The sequence below is a fragment of the Colletotrichum lupini genome, chromosome 4 (genome assembly GCF_023278565.1).
Source record: "Colletotrichum lupini chromosome 4, complete sequence".
NCBI lineage: Eukaryota > Fungi > Ascomycota > Sordariomycetes > Glomerellales > Glomerellaceae > Colletotrichum > Colletotrichum lupini.
The window spans coordinates 5,439,738-5,461,463 of NC_064677.1; the positions used below are offsets into that span (position 1 = coordinate 5,439,738).

Genomic DNA, 21,726 nt, shown 5'->3' on the forward strand with positions numbered 1-21,726 from the left:
AGTAGATTAGATGACAGCTGAAGAGAGAGTGTGTGCGAACGGCTTTCCAGAAATAGTTAGACGATGAACCTGGCTCGTGACTAGTGACAGCAGGACTGGAGCAGTGGAAGTCCGCAATCTCAAGTCACAACTTACATGTTGTGTACGAACCGGATGAGAGGCCCGAAATGGTAACGTAAAGAAGTGGACAATTGGAAGTCCATGTGATGGTCCAGCGAGGGGAGTTCCGCATAGATTGAATAGGGGGAATAGTACCCATATCGAGTAAAGAGCTTATTATTTCAGCTACCCGTAGCTATGGATGATGGGACTATACACTTAGGCTTCTAAATTCAAACATGAAGTACAGCGCTGGTAGTTGTCAATTCATCCACGCTCTTCCGTTCACAGTAACTATCGTTCCGTTTCACTCCGTCGATCAGGTAAATCTTATGAAAGCTCATGCAGACTCGGATTCGTATCTTTGAGTATTTACCAGGCTCATTTCACCCAATGTAATTCTTTCCCATCATCCAAGCATCCTTATCGTAGCACTTTGGCCAGACACCGCCTCTTCCGGGAGCTAGAATGCCATTGGGATCCAGGGTGTCGTGAATCTCCTCATGCATCTTCCACAGGGCACAATTGTTGAAGTCATAAGCATCCGCAACTTGGTCCATGAGACCCACGTGAGTCCTGAAGACGCTCCAGCCGCGAGCCTTCCACTCCTTGACCAGGGTCCGGCCCAACCACTGCGCGCGGCCACGCATGTCCTTATCTTTTCTGTCATAAGGAATGATGCATACATTGTCTGAAAGTGCGATGTCAGTTCATGCGAACTAAGTAGTTACTTCGATGATCCGATCAAGGGAGGACTTACGCATAGTCCGGAAGTATGCGACGTAGTGGCTGATGTAGTCGATGCCCGCCTTGGCAAACAGCTCCTTTGCCAAGGAATATTGCTCCCAAACAGCCTTGCCCTCAAGTCTGGAAATAGCCGCGACCATGATGACGGAGCAGTTGGGCAGCCACTGCTCCATCCAAGCAAACTCTCCCATGGACGAGATACCTTGAAGGTACGTGGCTCTGACACGAACCAGGTTCTGCTCACCGGGACACTCGTCGAGCGTGGCCCACTTGCTACCGGGGACCTTGGTCAGCTCCTTTTTGATATCCTCGATGAGAGCCGCGCGGACTTTGTCGGTGCCGAATACGGCGCCAATGTAGCGCCACCGGCCCGTGTTGAGCTTTTTGGCGATCTTCTCAAAGTCCTCTTCGGGGATGACTTCCTTGTGAGAGGCATTGGTATAGCTGGACCTCGGGCCATAATGAGCAGCCTCCAATGTGAGGTTGCGCAAACTGACTGAACTCTGAAGCGTGCCGTTCTGTAGAGAGTCAGCTGGATCAGATTTACCTTCCAAACCTGGAAAGAAGTCTTACCAGATCAAGGGGCTGAATGCAGTCGACTAGGGCGGCCAGATCGGCTTCCTTCGCGAAAGTAACAGAGAACGGCGTCATGCCCTGCGGAGCGGGCATCAGCTATGGTCAAAGTTGTTAGTTTTCCCTTTTCGACGTTGTGATCGTACTAGGCCAGATTTCATTGGATGAGGCATCTCACCCAGAATCCCATCTTGGTGACAATGCCAGCATTGCCCTGCGAGAATAGACCGTCGTTCATTGGGCCCCAGCCGTACGGGAACAGAGCGAAACACTCATTGAGCTTCTGATCGGCCGGGTGAACGCCCTGCTCCGCCTGTTTGCGGCCCTCCGGGTCCTGGATCGCTCCCATTCCCATCCTGGCGACCTCGCCGTTGGGCAGGACCACCTCCATTCCGCTGTGTTTTCCCCATCTATCACCGTACAAGGAAGCACCACCTCCGCGGTCCAGGGCATTTCCAATCATGGATCCCCAGCCGAGGCCTGACGAGTCTACTCTGATCTTGTCCAAGAGGCCGCGGTCACGCAGATAACTTTTTTTGCGGGAAGCTTGTCAGTCTCTCGGTTTCTGAGATTCTTTGATGGGATGATCGACGACTTACTCGCTCATTTCCATGAAAGTCACACCCGGCTCAACGATGCAGACGCACGCTGTCTCATCTAAGTGCAAGATGCGGTTCATATGCGTGCTGAGAATCATCACCAGCGATCCAGGAACCTTGATACAACCTGTCAGTCTTTCATGGTGGGATATAGGGGTGAGGTGCCGATTGTAGTGCTTACCCTTGGTGCCGAGCCACCGTACGCGAGGTTTCGTCCGGTGCTGATGGGCCATACGGGAACCTTTGACTCGTTGCACGCAGCAAGAACAGCCTGAATATCCTGCACGCTGCGCGGGTGACACAGAGCTGAGCCCACCAGCTCGCACTCATCGTCAAAGGAACGGTAGTAGTCGTGGGTGCGGCAGTTGCGTCCAAAATCATCATCTTCGTAGCCCTCAAAGTCACAGCCAGCCGTGATGACAGTGAAGTTCTCGCCTCCAACCGCGTGGATCACTCGGCGGGCGAATTTGGTGAATCCAGCCTGCGTGACTCCGGGAGGGAGAATCTTGGGGACCTCCACGTCTTGTTGCTGTTGTTGTTGCGTCGGCGCTCCGTTCTTGGCTCCGTTGCCGGCACCGAGCCAGAAGTGGCCACTGCTAAGATTAGGTGGAACAGCGGCGGTGGTCATGTTGGCGATGTGAGTTAAAACGTATGTTGAAAATTCTGAGAAACACAATGGGAGGTTAAAAAATTGAAGGCAGTGGTGGCGGCAATGGTAATAACAATATTCTTGGTGATAGCCAAAGCATATTTGTTGGTATCCCTATTACAGGGTAGTTGGTTCGAACCGTAGTTGACGAAGAGATCAATTGAACTATATGAATATCTGCGTAGTAGTTGTAAAAAGGAGGTTCCAACCGTAGGTTGGGCTGGCTACGATAATCGTAAATAGGGCCCCCAATTGGCCCCTGCGCAGTCGGCTGTATGCCGCGGTCGAATTGGACTTCCAATCCGACAATATTAGTCGATGAAGGAGCTAACTTAAACATGTTTTGTTTTATATATTCCCTCTCTCGAGATGCAGATGCGTTCAAAGCCGGTCCCTAACCGTATCACTGTTCACAATCAGTCCACGCCCCCTCTTTGACATCACGAACTTCAGGCAAATGCCTTTATGGGAAATAATTGCTCGTGAGTCTCCCTCGAAGAAGGCCAGGGACGGGAACCTAAATTCCGTCCCCCCCGTTAAGTATCCTTTCCATGGGTGAAGGAGACTCTGATGGGGGCAAAGATACAAGGTGTCAACTTTTCAATGCGTAGGAAGATACTGCCGTCTTTGCTCAGCACGGAGCTCGATTCTGCCTACAGTCTAAGCGCTTGAGTGACATCTGCGCGCATGTCAATCTCGGACGTGCTCGTGGGCCGAAGTGTAGTCACTTTCGTCTGTAATTATTGGCCACTATCTTTTGGATTAATTTTGGTCCAATGTTTCCGCGCCTTACACGCGCTCCGCCATGCCGCTTGCGACCTACTCGTACTGTGTAGGTATTGTGAGTAGCAATGCCCCTACGTTGCTTGTTCTACTGAAACGACGTTAAAGATACAAACACTCCTACAACTGGAGTAAACCTTGTGAGTTCTGGTGTGCACAGCCTTTGTGGTTAAGCTCCCGGAAATCAAGACGGCCAACCTACATCGTCCCGGTCCCGGCCCCGAGAAGGTTGCAAGTGGAGTACTCCAGGTCGGCGTAGCCTGCAATGAAAGATGATCAGCAGGCATGGTGAACATACCCGCGGACAACGTAAATCCTCAGTTCTGTGACTTTAAACTACTATTCTCAGGTCCGGAAGCTGCGAAGAAGTTACTTAGTCTATACAGAGACCCACCACATGGTTTTACTTCAAAACCTTGGCAGCAGTCAGCCAGTCTCACGGTCGACGACATGCTCGCCAGATTGGACCATCAGCACAAGTGCTTTGAGCTTTCAAACATGTATCTTGCCTGTAACAACACGTACAGCGCCCAACGTTCTTTCGAATTCAAGGCGGAAACGGAAAATAAGCAAGGCGAAAACTCCAGTCTACGCCACGGACTCGCAGTGTTAGCCTAATGCATCCTAATAGCAGCATGTACTTCAAGCGCTCCAGGGCGGTTTTAGAGTGCGATTTGATGTCGTACCAGGCTCGGCCCGGTGCCCCCGTAATAGGATCCTATCAATAGTCCTCGCAGTGGAGAAACAAAAGTTTCTTGCAGGCTGTTGGCTGGTGTGTTCGTGTTTATACTATCCAACTTGTGGGAGACATAAGTAAGCAACTGGACCTGTCCCCTTTTCACGGCATCATAGTAGATATGCCACATGCGCCGACCTTTCCTATATTTCTTTTCTCACGAACCATCACTTAAAGCTTACGTCTAAGATGTCTCATTCTTCAGTTACCGCAGCGCCCTTCTCACTTCACCCTGCTCTTTCATCTACTCCAAGAGGACATCAAACTCGTGACAATGATTTGCTGCCGCAAAGGACCCATGGAGTTCGCGAGAAAATGCTTTTGCAGCTCCATGGCCAGAAGATTCGCATTCCCGACCTGGGACGGCTGATGGAAGATTGGCCGAGAGACCAGAACCCACACCTCAATGCTGTAGACAGCAAAATTCTCCAGATCATCGAGAGGTAAAAGGACTTTATAGCGATGATCGGGATGTCACTGACCAAGCAATAGTCACGCAGTCAATGATGCCGTTCGTGGTCGTCTAACTAAGGCCATGCTATCGAAGCAACTGACGGGCTGGTACCCATATGCTTCGTGCGATAGAATCGAAGCTCTCACTTCCTTCCAGGCCTGGATGTTCATCGTCGATGACATGCTCGACCAGTACTCGCTCATACATAAGTTCGACTTCGCCTCGCTGCATGTTCTTCTGGCCGATTGCCGGGACTTCATTGACCGTAGCCTCGGACTCCTCACTATATGTACCTCTGAAACCGGTCAACCACAGTATCGGGATTATGACGCCGTTGTATCATTTGCTGAGTATGCTGAAGCTGTCATGAAGGCCAACGGGGACAATTACAGCTATCGACAACGCATCGCCAAAGAAGCTACTGCCACCCTTGACGGCTATCGACAAGAAGCCGTGAACCGGTATGCTGGTCGAGCCACATCGCTCCAAGAATACCTCGGATACCGCGAGGCATCATCATGCATCATGCAGGTGGCCGTTAACCTCGAGTTCGCCAACGGCATCAGCCTCCCCGAGGAGGTCATGGCATCCCCAGAAATGCGCGAGCTGTACCGAGCTGCTGTTGCCATCGTCTGGATCGTCAACGACATTGTGAGTCTGCGCAAGGAACTCAGGGAAGGTTTCGTCGAGAACCTTGTTGTCTTGCTAGCCAATGGCGATGCGCAAAAGGGGCTAGATGGTGCTGTGACTCGATTGGAGCACGAAGTCTCTGCGCTCAACGACGCCGTCAAGGCTTCTGCTCGCCGCTTCGACGATACGCCATATAAGAATCACGTCACTCTGCTGGCGAAAAATTGCAAAAATATGTGTATGGCAAATTGGTTATGGAGGTAAGCAAAACTCAAGCCATCAATCCATGTGCTCGAATCTGACCGCGACGCGAAACAGTATGAAGACCCCCCGGTACTGTCTTTCGGACATCAAGCCCGATGCTGAAGGCGGGTACACGTTCACGGTTGATTCCACGTCGGAGGAGAGCTGATCTCTGTATTTCGTCGCGATGATGAACATGAGCAAGCATATCATGCATGGGTGTTGAGGTTCTGCAATTTGAGTAGAATTCTGGGCTGGTTGACGATTCTTGACTGAGAGCCCGGTCACTCTGTATGGTAGAATTTCATCTTCGCCAAACCCCCTCAAATCAAATCCAAACACGCACTATCAGTATGAGTAATCATTGAAGCTGCACGCCAATCCTCGTACATTCATCCACGCATGGCGTGATTCATGGCCAACCAATTACCAACCTTTGCAGAATCGTGGGGCTCTTCTGTGATACTTCTGACTGTCGTCGATCAAGGTTTGAACGTCGGTATCGGTAAGTTATCTCAGCATAAGCTTTAATATCTCCAACGTGACGTACAATGGTTCGGTATTTCTTGCATATTGCACACTTTGTCTTTCATCGGTCGATCGATGGTTCGCTTTCGCTTAGGACACGCCTTAGAGCGTTCACCATCCACTAGAGAAGCGGCTTCACATGCTGTATCATTGTAAGTTCTACCTCACCGGAGCTGACTTGTCCGCGGACCGCCTTTCAAAAATTCCGATGGCTCGCCCGGAGCGTCCGGTGGTCCCGGTGTTCCACTCACGGCCTGCCAGCTTGACCAGCTGGCTTAATATGGAGTAGAGACGTGTGGGTAGCTCTCACACAATTAGGTTAGCCTTTGGCTGATTTCTTCAATTGTAACTATAGTCGGTCTTCATAGGGCGAGTGTGCTCAGCGACAGGGATTCGGGATCGTACCTCCTGCCCAGTGGAGTGTTGCCTGTCGGGACAGGTTCGAAGTGTAATGAATTAACATTCAGACAAGAAAACTCGCTATTAATCTCAGTTCTCAAGTAGTCATTTTGATGTTAGAATGCCTACTCAATTACTCGAAAAAGTGGGTTGATGCCGCTCTTCGTCAGGGAAAGCTTCCCCTTTTACCTTACCTTGGGTGTTATTAGATTAGAAGTCTAATTCGACCTCGATATACGGCTGACCGCGCAAGGGCTAATTACGGCCCTTATTTTTAATTATCGTAGCCTACTTAATTTATAATTAGAACCTCTTTTTTATACTTATATAATAAATTATATCCCTTTAGGGTCCGGTCCGCCTTATTAAGGGCCATCTTTACTTTTATAAGTAAGCTAGTTTATTAAAGTTAATATTAAGTATTTATTATAGAGTTATTATAGGGGCATTAACGTATATAAAAAGAACGGTTATTTATTAAAAATAGGAAATAAGTACGAAGTTTATTTTAATATAAAGGGTACGAGTAAAGTAGGCCTTAGTAATTATATAACTAAGGTTATATAATATATAATAAGGTTATAAATAGTTAAAGCTATTATAACATACCCCCCTAAATAAATATATATTTAGAAAAAGCGCACTTAATTACCTATATTATTATAAAAAGGTTTATTAAAAGCGGAAAGCTAAATACTAATATATAAGAATTTATTTATAAAAGGAATTATAAAGTAAATTAGTCTATATATAGAGTTATAAATAAGGGGTAAATCGGCCGTAAATTAACCTTTATATTCGTTATTATAAGTAATTTTAAGGCTATATTATTAATAAAAAGTATAATTAAAGGACGGCCTCTTATTAACTAAATAATTAACTTATAGGTTAAGGGTAGTAAATATATAAAGTTTTTATTACTATTTATAATACTAACTTTCTTTCCCTTTTTAATTTATACTTATATTATTACTATATATATATACTCTTACTTTTTATTTTTATACCCGCGTTCTTATATATATATATTATTAAAAAAAAGTCTTTATTAATAGTATTATTTTTATTTAAATATTATTAAAATAATTAATCAAAAACCGCGCTCGTATTACTATAATATGGGAGGTTAAGAAGTATAAGTACGAAACTATAGTTTTAAAAGAGAATAATAGCTCCTTTAGCCCCCCTTATAAGCCCGAGATAAGTAAATAATATTCCCTTATTTTATATTTTAATTATAATATAACTTTCGTTTATTTAATATTAATTTAATTATTTTATTTAATAAGTAGTGGCCTTATAGCTAAATAAGTTGCTTAAAAAAGTAATAAAAATAAAAAGGGTTTATAACCCCCTCCCTCGCTCTTTTTTAAAAGTTAAAAAAAAGTCTTTATTTTTTTAAAAAATAATATAAGCGAGGAGGGTTTATAACCCCCTCCCTTACCTCTTTTTGAAAAAAAAAAAAGAAAAACGAAGACTTTTCTTAAAAGAATTAAAAAAATAAAATAGGTTTATAACCCCCTCCCTTATATTATAACCTAATATATATAACTAAAACTAGGGCCCGCCCCGTAGGCTTATAGCGGCTATAATATATTATATATATAAAAATATAAAAATATAAAGTAACTCTTACGGAATAAAAGAACTATAAATAAGTTATATATAAATAAGAAATAGTAATTATATAATAAACTAATTACTATAATTATTCTAAGTAATTACTTATTAATATTTACTAAGTAATTACTTAACGAATAAAAGTAATTATTAATAAAAAATATGTTTATAAACGGATTTATATATAATATAGACTTAAGCTAGGCTTAAAAATAGACTTTTTATAACTTTTTAATAATTAACTTAGTATTAAATCTTACGATCGCTTTTAGCTATTTTTATTAAGAACCCCTTTTAATAAGCTTATAATTAATTACTAAAGCCTTATTTATTTTATAATTTATAAATATAGTTTTAGAAAAGCTATTTATAATTACGATACTATTTATTTAGTATTCGTAGCCTTAATTTTTATTAATATACTTATTATAACTAGTTAGTTATAATATTTTAATTACTCTTATTTAATAAGTTTACTCTTTAAAAAACTAACTAAATAGTACGAATATATTAATTATTAATAATAATAATACGGCGTAGCTTATTAAAGTAGTTATACTTACTATTTAATAGTTATATAATATAATACTTAAACTTAAAAATAAAAACGAGTAACTTTATATTTAGTTTATAATACCCTAATTATTTTTAATATTTAGAACTAAGTATTCTAAACCGGAACCTTATAATAAGTCTTTAAATACTTTTTAAGGATTTCTTATTTAAACTAGGGCCTTTTTATATTATTATAAGACCTCTTTTATTATTAAAATAAATAAGGTCTATTATATAACTTTATTTCTTTTTAAAAAGGATACCCTTACTTAGTTCGAACCCTTTATAAAAGATTACTTTAAAAACGAACGTAATATTTAAAATAAAAATACTAAAAAGATCTTTAATAATTATAATAAGTTTAAAAAAAGACTTAAAGAAACTTTTAATAACTTTAATAAAGAACGAATTACTAAACGAAGATTTATAACTTTTGTATAAAAAGGGTTAATTAGTAAATATATATTTAAATTAAAATAAATTATTTCTAAACTTAATTAGGGTAACGAAGTACTTATAATAGCTTTTTATTATAGCTTAAAAAAAGAAGTTAAAAATAACCTCTTTTATTAAAACCGACCTAATAAACTCTATAATTATATTAATATAATAATTAAGATTAATAATTAACTCTACGAATAACGTTTCGAACGTAAAGGATAAAACGCTTAAAATAACCGATCTAAGCCTAATAATAAATATAAGTATAGACTAACGACTACTATAACGAAGTATTATAGCAGACTAATAGACCTTAGTATTATTAAAAAAAAATAACTTTAATAAAAAAAGGACCTTAAATACTATAATTACGATAAACTAGGATATATAGTTAGAAACTATTAATAACCTAAGCGTATTTAATACTAACCTATTTTAAAAAGGCGAACTAATATTATAAATAAAAAAGTTCCTTACGGATAACTTTTATAAATAGCTTATTATAATAATAGCTACTTTACTTACTAAAATAGTAAAAAGTAAATAAGATAATATCCTAAATAACTTAAAAATAATAAATAATTTACTTTATTGCTTATTAAAACTTTAGTAATAGTAATAAGAAAAAAAGAAATACCCGCTTATTAACCCTATATTATTAAAGAGAATAATATTAAATATATTATTATACTCTCTTAGATTTATAAAAATATAAAAAAGAAGGGTAAAACGGACCTTATTATAAAAAATATACTTGACTTTTTTAAAGGACGAATTAAGTAAAAACTCTTAGTTAATATAAAAGAGTAGCTCCTTAAGTTTAAAAAAAAAGGACCTAATATAAAAGTTTTTTTAAATAGCTTTATATATATAATATAACGAAATAATATAAACTAAAAATAACTTATTAAGTTTTAAAAAGAACTTAATTTAGATAAAATACTAACTAAGTCTATTTATATAATATAATAAATAAACGTTAATAAGAAATTTATTTATAAAATTAAAGAATAGTTTAAGGACCTCGTATATAAAAATAAAATTAAAATACTTAAGAAACCGACTCTTAATTTTAAAATTATTAATAAAAAAGGAATCGACTTTAAAATCGAAAAAGAAATATCGAAATAGGAACTAGTTCTTTTTATTTTAATAAAATAGAATTATTTTATAATTTAGATAAACCTCGTAACGTTACTTAACGACGTACTTAAATAGAAATCGATTATAAAGTATTACTTAGCGTTAATAATACTAATTCTAAAGAGAATAATAATAAACTACGGTATAAATATATTTATTTATTTAAAAATAATTAAGTTATTTAGTTTTATAAAACTAAAGAACGTAAAAAGATTATAATAACCCCCTATACGGATAAAGATTACTTTTTACTTAACCCTAAGGACCCCTTTTATAAAAAATTATTTTAAATAAAATACTTAAATAATAAATACTTTTAATATTTTATATCTAACTAAAATAGTCGTTTTTATTTATAAAAACGTAATAATAAAATTATTAACAATATTTACGTAGAAGATTAATTACTTAACTAAACGTTACTAAGCTTTAATAATAATAATAGAGCTATATTTGGTCTAAACCCTAACTTTTTTATAAAGTGCTTTAATAGTAAATATATAAAATAGAAAGATTATAAATACGACTAATACTAAATTTATTATATTAAAAAGACTAAAGCTTAAAAAGAGTATTAAGAAAAATATAAATAAGAAACCTATTTAGAAAAATAGATAATAAAAAACTAATAAAGCTAATTATAAAAGAATAACGAGAGGAAAAAATAAAAAAGAAGTTCTTATATATAACTATATAACGTAATAACGTATATTTAAAAATTAACCTCGATATTTACGAACGAAAGTTAAACGCTATTATTAATAATAGTATATAAAAAACTTATATTTTATTAAAAGTAGTAAATAAACTTAACTTATTATAGGTATATAAGGATAAATTATACTAATTATAAATAGTAAAAGGAGAACGAGTTAATTATAATTATAGATATATTAATTAAGAGACCGTATACTTTTTAATATATATTAATAATTAGTAAGAATATTATAATATAATATTATAAAAATCGGAGATATTAATATTATCCTAGGACTCTCGTAATTATAAAAGTATAACTTATAGATAAATTAAATTATTAACTAGATTTTTAAAAAAAATCTAGTTATTAAACGACTTAAAAAAAAAGGGTTTAAATAAATTTTTAAAAACTTTTAAAGAACGAAAATAAATACGATATATAGCTTTTATTAAAATAGTAAAAAGCTCTAAGAAGTTTATAATTAATATTAACGATTAAAAATTATAATAACTCTAAACTATACCTGAAGAGTACTAAATATATATAAAACTATTTATAAAACTTAAAAAAATAGGATTATTAAAATATAGTAATTAGAGTATAAAAATCGAACTTAAAAAAGGGATATAACTTAGGTTCTATTTAATATACTTAATAAATTAAAAAGAAATAAGAGTACTTTAATAAATATATTAATAAGAAACTCGAGAAAGGATATATTTAATTATCGAATTCTCTCGTTAGATTCCCCTTATGTTTTATATTAAAAATAAATAGAAAATTAAGACTTATTATTAATTATAAAAGACTTAACGAAATTATAAAAAAAAATTACTATCCCTTATTATTTATTATTAAGTTTAGAGATTTATTTTATAGAGCTAATTGGTTTATTATTATAGATTTTAAAAAAGTATTTAATTAGATTGAGATTAAAAAAGGAAACGAATAAAAAACGGTATTTTAAATTCGTAAAAAACTCTTTAAATATCTCGTTATACCCTTCGGACTTATTAATACTCTAATAACTTTTTAAATAATAGTTAACTATATACTCTAGGAGTACGTTAATATTTTTATTATTATTTATATTAATAATATTCTTATTTTCTTTTCTAACTTTAAAATATATAAAAAGTATATTTATATAGTATTTTAAAAGTTATAAAACGCTAAGCTATATACTAAACTATTTAAATACGAATTTTATATATAAAAAGTAAACTTTTTTAAATATACTATTATATTAAGATAAATTTATATATAAGTATTAACAATAGAAGTAGTTAGGGACTAGCCTATATTATAAAATATTAAGGACGTATAAGGATTTTTAAAATTCGTTAATTTTTATTAATAATTCCTTAAGGACTATATTAATATAGTTAGACTTTTTAATAACTTAATATAAAAGGATACCCTATTTATTTAGGATCTTAAGTATAAAGAAATATTTATTAAAATTAAGAATAAAGTCGTTTTTAAACTAATTATTATAATCCTAGATCCTTAAAAACTTTTTAAAATCGAGATTAATACCTCGGACTTTACTATAAGAGCGGTTTTAAAATAATAAAATAAATAAAAAAAACTTTACGTATATTATTTCTATTTTAAAGCATTTTATAGAGCAAAATTAAATTAATAAATTTATAATAAAGAACTAATAACGATTATTAAAGTATTTTAAAAATAGAAATTATAGTTATTTAGAACTAAATACGGAGTTATAGTTTATATAAATTATAAAAACTTTATGAACTTTATAATAAATAAAAATCTTAATAAATAATAAATTAAATAGAGCGAATTCTTATCTAAGTATAATTTTTAAATTATTTATTAAAAAGGTTTAGAAAATAGTAAAATAAACGCTCTTAATAAAAAGCCTAATTACGAAGTTACGGTTTTTAAAAAAATATAAGTTATTTTTAAATAAGAAAAAGATAATAGCTTTATATTAATTATAAAGCTCTTTATAATAGCTAAAAGGATTAATATTAGCTCGATTAAAAAAATAACCCCTAAGCTTATTATAGAAATTTATAATATACTAGTATACGGCTACTAAGGAATTATTAAAACGTAAAAACGGATTTATTAGTACTACGATAAATCCGCTATATACGCTAAAATTATAGAAATAATTAAGAACTACGTAACTTATAAAAAAAGTAAAAATAGCTTATATAAGCCTTATAGCGAGCTATAACTATTATAATTACTAATGGAAGTATAATAATTAATTATATAGGACTTTATTATTAAATTATTAAAGTTTAAAAAGCTATTTATTAAAATATAATATAATAGTATTTTAGGTATAGTTAATTAACTTATTAAGTTCGTATACTTTATTTTTTATAAAGAAATAAGTACTATAGAAAACTTAGTATACGTATTTACTAAGGTTATATTTTTAAACTATAGTTTACTAAAAGAAATTATTTTTAATAAAAATAAGCTATTTATTTTACAGTTTTAGAAATCCCTAATTTATAACTTAGTATAGACTATAAACTATCGATATTATTTTATTTATAAACTAATAAATAAATAGAAAAGATTAATTAGATCCTCGAGATATACTTTTATTATTATATAAATTATAATTAGGATAATTAAGTAGTACTTTTATTAATAGCCTAGTTTATATATAATAATATAGTTAGCAAAGTATAAAAGAATCTCCGTTTTATTTTAATTACGGATTTTAATTAATAATATATAAAAAAGTATAATAAGGACTATAAGCTATAAAAGCTATAATAAACGTAAATAAACTTAAAAAGATCTATAAGTAAGCCTTATTAAACTTTAAGTTTATATAATAATATATAAAAAAGAATATAAATAGATCAAGGATTAGGGGACTATTTTTAAAAAAGGGGGATAGTATTTTTTTTTTTATAATATTAAAATAAAACGACTAAGTAATAAATTAAATTATAAAAAACTTAGACTTTTTAAGATTATGAAAAAAGTTTTACTAATTAATTACGAATTAAAATTACTAAATACGATACGATATTATTTTATTTTTTATATTTTATTACTTAAACTTATATTAAGAAGTTTATATATAGAAGATTATATTATTATTAAACTAAACTAATTAAAGTACGAAGTGAAACGAATTATCGATTATAGAATTAGGAATAAAATATAGGAATTTTCAATTAAATAGAAAAATTATGAATACGAAGAAAATACATAAGAACTTATTATAAACTTTTAGAACTCTTAGGAATTTTTTTTAAAATACTAAAGTTAAAATTAAAACTAGAACTCTTAGTTATTATAATATCCTAATTAATTATTTTAAAAGTATTACTAAACTATACCTTTTACGTAATAACTAACTTATCCTTATTAATAATATTAAGAGGATTAGGAATTACTTTTCCCTTCTTAAATACTATCCTTTTTCTTTTTTAAATAATTTAACTTTGATAGAGACTAATCTATTTTAGCCTACGTACGATATAAGGCCTCTACCTATTTTTAAAAAAAAGCTCTTCTAATTTTTTTTTTATATTTTAACTTATTAACTTTAGATAAAAGACGATTTATTATAAACATAATTAATATAAAAAGTACTAATTAAAAAAAAAAAATTTATAATTATATATAGTATTAGTAATCGTATTATAAGAACGACTATAATGTATATATTTATAATATTTTAATTTACCCTTTAATATTTTATACCTTTACCTTAATAAATAATAAAATAAATAAAGTATTTTAATTTCGAATCCTCGCTCCTTAATTTTAAAAATAAGCTTTAACTAATAATATATTAAACATTTAGTAAATATTTTAGTATTTTTAAAAAAACTACTTAACGAGCCCTAACCTAGGCTATAATAACTTATTTATAGGTTTATAAAGATAAGATTTTTTAAAAAAAGACTTAATATTACGATTTAATATATATAACTAAAACTAGGGCCTGCCCCGTAGGCTTATAATAATTATAATATATTATATATATAAGAATATAGGAATATAAAATAACTCTTATAAAATAAAAAAACTATAAATAAGTCATACATAAATAAGAAGTAATAATTATATAATAAGGTAATTATTATAATTATTCTAAATAATCGCTTATTAATATTTACTAAGCGATTACTTAATAAATAAGAGTAATTATTAATAAAAGATATGTTTATAAGCGGACTTATATATAGTATAAACTTAAGTTAAGTTTAAAAATAGACTTCTTATAGCTCTTTAATAATTAACTTAGTATTAGATTTTATAATCGTTTTTAACTATTTTTATTAAGAACCCTTTTTAATAAGCTTATAATTAATTACTAAAGCTTTATTTATTTTACGACTTATAAATATAGTTTTAAGGAAGCTATTTATAATTACGATACTATTTACTTAGTATTCGTAGCCTTAATTTTTATTAATATACTTATTATAACTAGTTAGCCGTAATACCTTATTTCTTTTTAAAGAATATAAAATAATTAATTATATATATAATACTTTTCTAATTATTATTATTTATAAAACTAATTTTTAATAACGGACCCTCTTAATATTATTTTTAATATTAAGGTTTAATACGAACTAATACTTTTACTTCCCTTATCTAATTATAAATACCTTAAGTATATTAAGAACGCCCTTAGTAATTATTTAAATAGTATATACCTCCTAAATTCGCATACTAATAATAAATACTAATATTACTAAACCTATAAAAAGTCGGGTTATGCTCTTATTTTTAAAAAGTATATACGGTTCTTAAGTATGAAGTTCTTATATCTTAAGTAAAAAGTAATAAAAAAGTTAATAATAACTATAGTTATTAATATAGAACTACTTATATTTTATAAAATAAGTTCTAAATTATTCTCGTTTTATTTATTATTTATAATCCGATATATAAACCCTAACTTATATAATAATAGCGTTATATAAGGCCCTTAAATACGACGGTTTTTTAAATAAAATAAAAATAAGAGGGTTTATATAAACGAGGCTTTAATAAAAAAGTATTTATAAGCGCTCTTTTTATATTAGAAATATTATTAAAAAAACTTATTAAAAATATAATAGTATTAGCTATTTTATTTATAAAAGTAAATAGTATTTAAATTAGAATTAATACTCTTATTAATTTATATATCTTTTTAAATATATAGCCCGTATTAAAGTCTTTTTTAAATAAATATATACTTACTTTTTTAAATAAATAACCTTTTTTTAAATAACTAAATAAAGTTATTAAAATAACTTTATACTCCTTAGTTATAAGCTACGTTTTTTAATTAAGAACCGGGCCCCCTGGGCCGTTTTATTACTTTTTAAACGTTCTTTTATTTAATATAATTATTTTTTATATATTCTTTATATTTAAGAACGGTACGAAGTATTTAAACTTCGTTTTAAAAAGGTTTTTTATAAAACTATTAATTAATATTTTATTTATTAATATATAAAGTACTTAGAATAAACTTCTTACGTACGTTTATTATAACTATATATTTTAAATATTAATATAATATAAGTAAATTAAAATACGTTCCCTTTTTTTTATTACGAGTTTAATTATTTAATAATTATCGTAGTAAACCTTTTATATATTACTAAGCTCGAGCGAAATATTTTTAAAAAAGCGTTTAAAAACGAGTATCTTTTTAGTTATATATTCTAAGCTTAGTAATTCGGCCTTTATAATTAACGTAATTATTATATTTTAACGAGCTATTTTTTAATAAATAAGGTTATTAAAAAAGGAAATTATAAAACTTTATAAGGATTTTTAAGTCTCTTTATTATTTATAAATAAAACGTTATTTATAATTAATAATACCTAGCTACCCCCTAAAATCTTAAAGTATATTATTAAATATTATATATAAAAAAGGTATTATATAACCTAATTTATAACAAAATAATATTAATAGGACGGGTTCGTTAAAAGTTAAAAAAGTAAAATATATATAAAAGCGATATTAAACTAAATTATAATTATTATATATAATATCGATCTAACCTTTTTTTAAAAAAACTTAGTCTCGTTTAGGAATATAATCCCTAAGTTCTTTTTAATTAAGACCGTTAGTAATAAGGTTATAAAAATAATAAAATTAATAAAATTAAACTTTTTAATTACCCTCTTAAAATATTAATTATAAACTAAATAAATCTTTTTATTTAGTTAATTACGAACGATTTCTTTTTTAAAATATTATAAAACTAGCCCCTAATATTTTATTTTATACTTTTTTTTAAGTCCCTTAGTTATTTAATTAGCTTTATAAACATAGTTTTTATAATAAAGAACGAGGATATTATTTATATAAAAAAGAACTAGGACCTTTTTAATAAAATCTTAAAATAAATAAGGGTCCTCGCTTATAAATAAGAGACCTAGACTTTTAAAAATTAATATTAACTCTTTATATTATAATAATAGAGCGTCGCGGGCGCTATATAGGGCCTACTCAAATTTAATATATATTTTTAGCTTAGAAAAGCCGTTTAAAAACTCGTAAATAATAAGAGGGTTACTTAGTTTTTTAATTATATTTAAAAAAGCGTTTATAATATTATACTAATAGATTTTTAAATCGAATTAAATAGTAATAACTATAATTACTCTAAACGTCTTAATAATTAGTATTATTATATATATTTCTTTTAAGGAGTATTATTCTTAAAAGTCCCCCCTAACGCAGATTCTCGGTTTATAATAATTAAAGTAATTATTATTATTAAGTTTATAATTAAATACCTATTTAAGGGGTATTAGTTTAGAAATAACTAACGCCTTATTAAGTATTTTTTAAATATTTATTTCTTTTAACTTTTAAATTTCTAACCGTACTACTTTTATAAATTAACTTTTTAAAGGTTTTAATATTTTAAAAATATCCTTTTACTTTTTTAAAGGGGTAATTACTTAATTTATATAAATTTAGTTAAATTAGACTATAGTTAATAAAACGTACTTCGTTTTATTAATTATAATATAAACGTAATAATATAGTATTTAATACCCCTAGGTTACCTCGTTAACTACTTTTTATTAATTAAGTATATATATATTAAAAAAAGAGTCCTAATCTCTTTTTATTTAAATATAAAAAAAGTACTACTTAAGTTACTTTTATTAACTTAAGTTTTAAATAAATATTTTTAATAATTAGTTTTTTAATTTCTAGCTTTATTTAATATACCTATTCTCTTTTTAATTATATATATTAATTATATTAAAGTTATTAATTAGGTTATTTATTATTCTTATTCTTTAATATAAGCTCGCTTATTAAAAAAGTTCGTTAAGGTCTAGTTAAATAAAAAGATCTTTTTTATAAGAGCTTTAAAAAGTCTCTATTTTTATTTATATATATATTACGTTTTTAATTCTTTTAATAAAAATTTAACTTCCTTTATAACCTCGTTTATAACCTTAGTTAGCTAAATAAGGTTTATATTGAATTCTAAACTTTTAAAATCTAAGGTTAGTTTAGAAATAAATAGCTACTTACCTCGTTTATTTAAAACCGAACTAAGCTTTTTTATAGCTTTATTTACTTTTTATAAAATAAATATAAATAATAATAACTACTCTTTATTATTAATTAATACGGCCTCTTTTTTATTTATAATTCTAAGTAATTAAAACTTAAGTTTAATTATTATAAATAGTTATTAGATCTTATTTATTATAACCCTTAACTTAAATAAATAAATTATAATTTTAATATTATTTTTTAAATAAAAAGCTATTTTATTAAACGTTTCATTTTAAATAATAATAATTTTTAAAAACGAGAGGATTTAGATTTTATATAAGTTATAAGCGTTTAGTACGTAACTTACGAAGTACTTAATATATCCCTTTTACTTTACTTTAAAACGTCTTTTATTAATTCCTTTTTTATAGTCCTTTTTAAAAAAGTACGCTCTATAGTTATATATATACGTCTACCCTTAATAAAAATATAGATTATAAATAAGCTTTAGTATATTTATTAGTTATTATTACTAAAAATAATAAGTAAACTAAACTTTTTTAATTTAAATTAATAATAGCTAATTAATACGTTACTTAGGGCTAATATTATATAAATAAACTATAACTAATATAGCTTTTACTTAAAGTTCGTTTAGTAAGCTAGTTATTAATATTATACTAATTACTTTATTAATAATTTTCTAATTAGCTCGTTCCCCTCTTTTATTTAGTTCTTTTATATATAAAAAAGTAGTTTTTAAGTCTATTCTTAACTCCCGTACCTATATTTAAAAATAAGTTTTATTATTAATTATAATTACTATACGTTCTACGTTTTATTAAATTTTATAAATAGCTACGCCCTTTTATATACGTACTTATTATTGAAAAAAGTATAAGACCCTAAATATTATATTATAAGTCTTTATAACTTATAAAAAAATAAAAATCTTATTTAAATACTCGTTTTTAATTAATATTAACTACTTATTTCGTTTATAAGTTAATAAATAGTTAAAAAGGTCTTATAAAATTTTATAATAAGGTTAAGTTATTTTTGATTTTAAAATACGTTATAAAATAATCTATTTTATATAAATAGTTATATAATATTAATATTTTAAATAGTAAAAACGTATAGAGTAAAAGGGACTCTCGCGGTACGGTGCTTTAGAAAAACTATTAATATTTATAAAAGTAATATAAGATACCTCTTTTAATTAAGTTAATATAGTTTTAATTAATAGAGCTACGGCTAAGAGAAAGAGGATCGTATTAACTAAATTAGAAAAGTAAACTTCTTAATCGTTTTATATTATTACGTATAAAAATAAATTATTAAAAAGGCTTTAGTTCGATCTTAAAAAGTATATATATAATTAAAATAAAAATCCGTATTACTAAGCTCTTATCTCTAATCGGGGCCCTTCTTTTTATATTTTACTCCGATTAGCTCTCCTATAGATCCCTAGACTTAATTAGTTTTAAAAAGGACCGCTAGGACTAATTACCCTACCCTATTTTAATAGTTTAATCCTTTAATCCTTATTTCCTAAGTAGTTAAAACGAGCTTCTTAAGTACTATTAGCGCAAAATAATTAAATTTAAAATATTAAAGCTAGGCTATATCTAATTAGTCGTTTTTTAACTAATATAAGAAACGTAAGTACTAAGCGCTATATATTAAAATTATATTAATAAATAAAAACTAATTTTTAAATAAAAAATAGAACGAATAGGGCTTATATTTTAAAAAACCTAAATTAACTTTTTTCTTAAGCTATTTAATAATAACATTCCTAAATTTATTACTAAACTCAAGAGTATAATGAAAACCCAAGTACTAAATATTAATTTTTTAAAAAAGAGCTTTTAATATAACGTTTATATAAAAGTTCTTAATAAAACTAATATTATAAAGAATAAAGTATTTTATCCTAAGCCCCTTTAGTTTTATAAAAATATTCTATATAATCCTCGTTCCCTTAATAATAATAAAATAAGAGGCCATTTTAAAATTTATATTTTCTAAGCTATTACTTTATTAAATAAAATCCGGTTTTAAAAATAATTAGTTATTAACGAGGTAAATAATATTATAATTATTTATAATTATATTTTTAAAAAAGAGGTATAGGTTAGTAAAAGGGATAAAAAAGATAATAAGATTACTATTCCTATTCCCCCCCGTACTTAACTTAGAAAGTAAATTAATATTAATAATTATAGCTATAATATTTAAAAAGTAAGTTCCTTTAGAGTTTTTTTTATTACTTAGCTTATTAGTTTTAATTATCTTTTTAAAGCGACCTTGGTTATTATTACTTTATTTAAAAAAGGGGTTTTATATAAATCTAGCCTTTTTAAATAAGGTTAATATAAAAGTTAATATACTTTTTTTAGTTTAAATAAAAAATTATCTTCTAAGCTTCGTTATTACTTAGCTAAATATATTCTAACTTCGTTTTATTTATTAAAATAAGCTCTATTTCTATATAGTTTATTAACTTTTAGTAATAGGTCCCTTTATAAAAATAGTTAATAAACAAGTTAGGAGTTATTTTGTTCTATTTAAGGGAATTTAAATAACTTATTAATATTATAAATATTATAAAAGTTTATTTATAACTCTTATTATATACTACTTTTTTATATATAAAGTCGTCAAAAATCTTAGTATAATACCTTATATTAAAAACCGCATCCCTTTTTTATTTTAATTTAACAATTTTAGCGAGCTTTTAATTAAACCAATTTAAAATAAAATAACGTATAATTATATAAAAAAATATTTTTAAAATAAAAATACCCTAGACTTTAAATAGCTTAAGTTATGTTATTTAATAATAAGCTAAAAAAAAGTCTTTAATCTAAGTTAAGAAGCTAATACTAAAGTTCGCTCTATTTATAATTACGTTAAATTCTTTTTTTATAATTATAAGCGAACTAAAGTCGCTTAGTATATATTTTTATTTCCCTCTGACGGAGCAATCCGCCGGGGCCGTACCGTGTATTACGTATTAAAGAAAACTAGGTATATTACGCTCTATACCTAATTACTAATTAAAACAGCTCCTAACTTTCCGCCGCCTACCTATAGGGCGAGCTTTATTTATTCTAACGCACATAAGACCTCTTAGTACTAGCCCGCATAAGTAGCTAGGTCTAATATAATCTATTCTTTTATATAAGTATTATTATTACCTAGGGGGTCCTATAAGAGCTATTTAAAGTACTAGCTTATCGCCCTAACCTTATATACCTCCGGCCCGTTTATTATAACTATTATAACTAAGCTAGCGTTAATATACTAGATCTTAATATCCGTATTAGCCT

The 21,726-nt window shown here is 28.9% G+C and overlaps 4 protein-coding genes across 4 annotated transcripts; 3 read left to right on the forward strand and 1 right to left on the reverse strand.

Moving 5' to 3' along the window:
• Positions 1–485: 485 nt before the first annotated feature.
• Positions 486–2,646, reverse strand: CLUP02_08720 (FAD binding domain-containing protein; the record flags this gene model as incomplete). The annotated part of the gene is made up of 6 exons (XM_049287704.1): positions 486–790; positions 860–1,364; positions 1,420–1,518; positions 1,598–1,949; positions 2,019–2,134; positions 2,200–2,646. The coding sequence occupies 6 exons, from the start codon at positions 2,644–2,646 to the stop codon at positions 486–488; spliced, it is 1,824 nt and encodes a 607-aa protein (XP_049144847.1).
• Positions 2,647–4,375: 1,729 nt separating this feature from the next.
• CLUP02_08721 (terpene synthase family protein) lies at positions 4,376–5,682 on the forward strand (the record flags this gene model as incomplete). The annotated part of the gene is made up of 3 exons (XM_049287705.1): positions 4,376–4,629; positions 4,679–5,530; positions 5,589–5,682. The coding sequence occupies 3 exons, from the start codon at positions 4,376–4,378 to the stop codon at positions 5,680–5,682; spliced, it is 1,200 nt and encodes a 399-aa protein (XP_049144848.1).
• Positions 5,683–13,234: 7,552 nt separating this feature from the next.
• Positions 13,235–13,384, forward strand: CLUP02_08722 (uncharacterized protein; the record flags this gene model as incomplete). The annotated part of the gene is made up of 1 exon (XM_049287706.1): positions 13,235–13,384. A coding segment is annotated over one exon (150 nt), but the record flags the coding sequence as incomplete, so codon positions are not given.
• Positions 13,385–13,873: 489 nt separating this feature from the next.
• CLUP02_08723 (uncharacterized protein) lies at positions 13,874–14,014 on the forward strand (the record flags this gene model as incomplete). Its single annotated transcript, XM_049287707.1, has 1 exon — positions 13,874–14,014. The coding sequence occupies one exon, from the start codon at positions 13,874–13,876 to the stop codon at positions 14,012–14,014; it is 141 nt and encodes a 46-aa protein (XP_049144850.1).
• Positions 14,015–21,726: the final 7,712 nt, after the last annotated feature.